The sequence below is a fragment of the Brassica oleracea genome, chromosome C7 (assembly GCF_000695525.1).
Source record: "Brassica oleracea var. oleracea cultivar TO1000 chromosome C7, BOL, whole genome shotgun sequence".
In the NCBI taxonomy this organism is placed as follows: Eukaryota; Viridiplantae; Streptophyta; class Magnoliopsida; order Brassicales; family Brassicaceae; genus Brassica; species Brassica oleracea.
The window spans coordinates 4011733-4015523 of record NC_027754.1 but is presented as its reverse complement, the minus strand read 5'-3'; the positions used below and the strand labels follow the sequence as shown (position 1 = coordinate 4015523).

At 42.2% G+C, this 3791-nt stretch overlaps 2 protein-coding genes across 2 annotated transcripts; both read right to left on the bottom strand.

The window, feature by feature from the left end:
- Positions 1-50: 50 nt before the first annotated feature.
- On the bottom strand, positions 51-758 carry LOC106302395 (uncharacterized protein At4g02000-like). The gene has a single exon (XM_013738911.1). It carries the CDS (start codon positions 756-758, stop codon positions 51-53), a length of 708 nt encoding a protein of 235 aa, XP_013594365.1.
- Positions 759-1360: 602 nt separating this feature from the next.
- On the bottom strand, positions 1361-2720 carry LOC106304427 (peroxidase 15-like). Its single transcript, XM_013740841.1, has 4 exons — positions 2441-2720; positions 2167-2358; positions 1924-2089; positions 1361-1823 (listed from the first exon to the last, which is right to left on the bottom strand). Exons 1-4 carry the CDS (start codon positions 2678-2680, stop codon positions 1411-1413), a joined length of 1011 nt encoding a protein of 336 aa, XP_013596295.1. The 5' UTR covers positions 2681-2720; the 3' UTR covers positions 1361-1410.
- Between the last annotated feature and the right edge of the window lie 1071 nt (positions 2721-3791).

The following is a 3791-nucleotide window of genomic DNA, read 5'->3' as shown; positions in this document are numbered from 1 at the left end:
TCTTCTCCGGTATTAGCCACCAGATATCTCCTCATCTCTTGCAAAACATCTTATGCTATTTTTGGTCTTCCATTTAATGGGTTTATCCCTACTTGCGACTCAAGCAAAACCCCAAAGAGAGGATCATGTTCCTGCAAAACCTGTTTCTTCAAAGCAAGTTCTTCCTGGACTCTGCTTCTCCTCAGTTGCGCCTCTTCTTGTCTTTGACGCACTAGGATGGGGCACACTGGTTTCTCATGGTTCAATCTCTGGTAATGATAACACTTTTTCTGAACCTTTTCATAACTGAACCGAATAACCATGGACTTCCCCCCACCAAGGTCTATCACCTTAGACGTTCTCAAGGGGTTAGCTACATTGAACCTCACCAAAACTCTGATGTAGTCTTGAGTTATCGGCTTCGTTGGATCAAAAGCTACCACTTTAACTTTCCCAACTATGTCCCCCAGGGCTTCTAACGCCACCGTTGTGTAATAGTTTACGGGTTTGTTCCTCATCTGAACCCATAGAGGGATGAATTGCAGGTAGTCCTCTGGGAGATTCTCGACCCACCTCTCCAACACAATCACCCACTCATTGAACGTCTGAACACCCTTCTCTAACACGTTCATCAGATCGTGTTCATTCTTAAAGATAAACTGAAAGCGTTCCTGTGACAGAGCAATACCCCTCACCCTTCCTTCCTTTTGCCATTTCCTTGGCATCTGAATAATCAAACGGGCCATGGGTTGACACTCAGGGTTGAGCGCTCTCCCCATTAGACTAGTTCATTCTCCTCCGCTGAGCTGACTCCAGGCAAGTCAGGCATCTTGAAGGGCACTTCTTCTTCCTCCAAACTTAAAGCCATCATGGCTCTATCCATTGCAACCAACATCTCTTAAAAGCTTCTCTTAAATCTCAGAATCGAAATCCTCCAACTCCCAACCACTTTTGTCTTTAAAGTTTTTTTAGAACAGTAAGAACAAACAGATAAGGTTATCTCTAAAGTGAGCAACTTATGACCTTAAACCAAGGTAAACTCGTGCTTTAAAAAAGAAAACGTGTTTTAACCAACAAAGTACACTGCCCAATGAAAACCTCCTTAAAACCCCTTGGATAAAACACTAAAGCCCACTAGGGATTGCCGAGAGAAACCTCTCACTAAAACCTCTTACTAGACGCTAAATTTTGTTCATTCTCTCTCCTAATTTTAATTTTTTTCTTTTTCTTTAAATGCTAAAAACTCCTCTTAATACTACCATTGGAAGTGCTCTAACGATCTCGAACTTATATAAATAACTACTAAATAAAGGTTTGTTCATTCAACTTTCAAATAGTAAAACATACAAAAAGACAAAAAAACACACAAACATTAACCCCCCGGAAAACATGTTTCATTTCTTTTTCTCACATTCCATAGCACACACAAAATCAAGAGTTAATCTTCCTGCAATTCTTCCTGATCTCACCACTCGAACCTGTCAAGGGAGAGAGATTCCCCATCTTGATCATTGATTCTGCGAACTGCTCGAAGAACTCTTCCTGATCCTCTGCATATGTCTTCACAAGCTCGCTAGATTCCTCGTTGCTAGAGAATAAGACCTGGTCAGAATTCAAAAGTCCCATGTTCTCGATCAAGTTCTTGAAGTAGCTGTTATCAAACTTTCCGGCACTGTTGATGTCAAGCTCCGACAGGTTTTGGTCTCCACCTGATGGCGGACACCTCTGGCGCAAGTTAGTAGCATAGGACTGCTCTAAGGTTATGTCGGGACTTCCATTTCCGGACTGGTTGTAAAGTCTTTGTCTGAAACTCGTGCATCTTGAGAAGCCGATGGTGTGACTCCCTGAAAATAAGTAATAAATGTTTTAGATTTTAATGTTAACTTGAGAAGCACGTAAATTAAACATGACCATGTCTTTTCCTTGTGTGTAAAGTAAGCTTACCAGACAGGGCAACAAGGTCGGTGAGATCGAGACCTTGATTATTAAACCTCGAGAGAATTGTGCTGAAAGTGTTGTTGGGTGCAGGAATGTTGTTGTTTGAGCCACTCAAGCTTGCACTTCTCGAATCTCTTCTTCCCAAAGGAACCATCCAGCTTGGTCCACCAGTCTGCGCTCAAATCAAAACCAAATTAGAGCCTGACAACACAAGAAAGAAGTAAAGAGAGAAAAAACAAACCGACTTACAAGAACAGAGGAGTCCCTAGCAGCTAGGGTTAACAAGTCAGCACAAGAAACAGTTCCAGGGCATTCATTCTCCAATGCAGCTTTGATCTGGTCAACAACATCAAACCCGCGAGCCGAGTTGCTATTAGGGTTAGAGCCTTTCTCAGAACCTATACTTCCACTGCTGTCTAGAAGCAACGAGCCATCACAGCCCTACAACAGATACAATGATAATTTTTTACATTAATCGTTAGCTTGTCGAGCAAGTAACTTTCTAAAAGAAACCATCGAGTACCTGAACAAAACAGTCGTGGAAATGAAGCCTCATGAGAGAAGCAGCCATACGAGCCTCTTTTGCAACAGCTTGAGCTACAACTGACCTCACGATCTCCTCGGCCTTAGGGCATGAGCTTCTATAGAAACCTGGGAAAAGATTCCCTTCACCGCCGCCATAGTTACTCTCGTCGTCGCAGATGCAGAGAGTAAGAGAACAAGCGAGAGAGAAAAGAACTAGAAAGGTTCTCGTTGTTGCCATCGTCTATTTCAACTTGAGCAAGAAGATTAAGTGAGTTGACTTTGTGGTCGAAATATAAAATACGACATAAACCAAAAGTTTGAAATGGGAAATAAACATAAGCGATAGATAGCAGCTCAAATGCCCAAAAGCGATAAAACGAAAAGAGTGATAGAAGTCCAAAGCCCGATAGTAGTAAAAGCCCAAAAGCCCCAAATAGCACCAAGAAGCCCAAGTCTGATAGGATCACTCCTGCTCATTGATCTCACCTAAAAGGGGGAAAGAGTGAGGGGTGAGCGACAGGAGAATCGCCCAATGAGATATGGGATGCTATCCCGAAGTCCGGGAACACGGACATAGCATTTCGAATAATTATAATTTAAATCTAATACATGTCAAACACGGTACCTAAAGTACCCAAGCAACAAACAATGGTCCTAGCGAGGTGTACACTCGCAGCCCACTAACAGGCCAAATGAAACACGCCGACCTAAGTGCTCGGTAACACCGCCCTTAGACGATTTATCGACCTCTCCAGAATACGGTCCAGACGGTCGACTGAATCTGGCCGTACCCTTACAAACAATCTGACATACAGGAACACCTTCCTGTAGCCGCCCCAAACATATCCATAACTAAGAATTATATCAAGTGAATCAATCATTGTTGAACCATCTACCACCCTAGTTCCGGTTTAAGCAAAGAACCTAATAACCAAACAAGCAATGACAGACTCGATTCAAGCAGACGGAACATATTAGAAATAAATTATATTTATTCGGAATCCTAAGCCGTGAACGAGAAGTTCGGAATAGACACTCACCTTAGCAAGGAATAGGAGTGGTATCTATGAACTCCAACTGCTCAAATGGACTCCAAATCTGAAATCAGATCGAAATTCCGAGTCAGAACGCCTTTCGAACGGTTTAAAACAGGTATTTACGGGAAAGTCAACCCGCTGGTCAAAGATCAATTATTTAATTAATTATTTAATTAATTAATTAATCCGGTTTATCCTAATCGATTTCCAATTGATTTTAACCGACCGGTTTAACCTAACCGAATTGAAATCAATTTAAACCGGCTAACCAACTGGTTAACCGAGTCAACCGAGTTGACTCGCTGAGTTGAC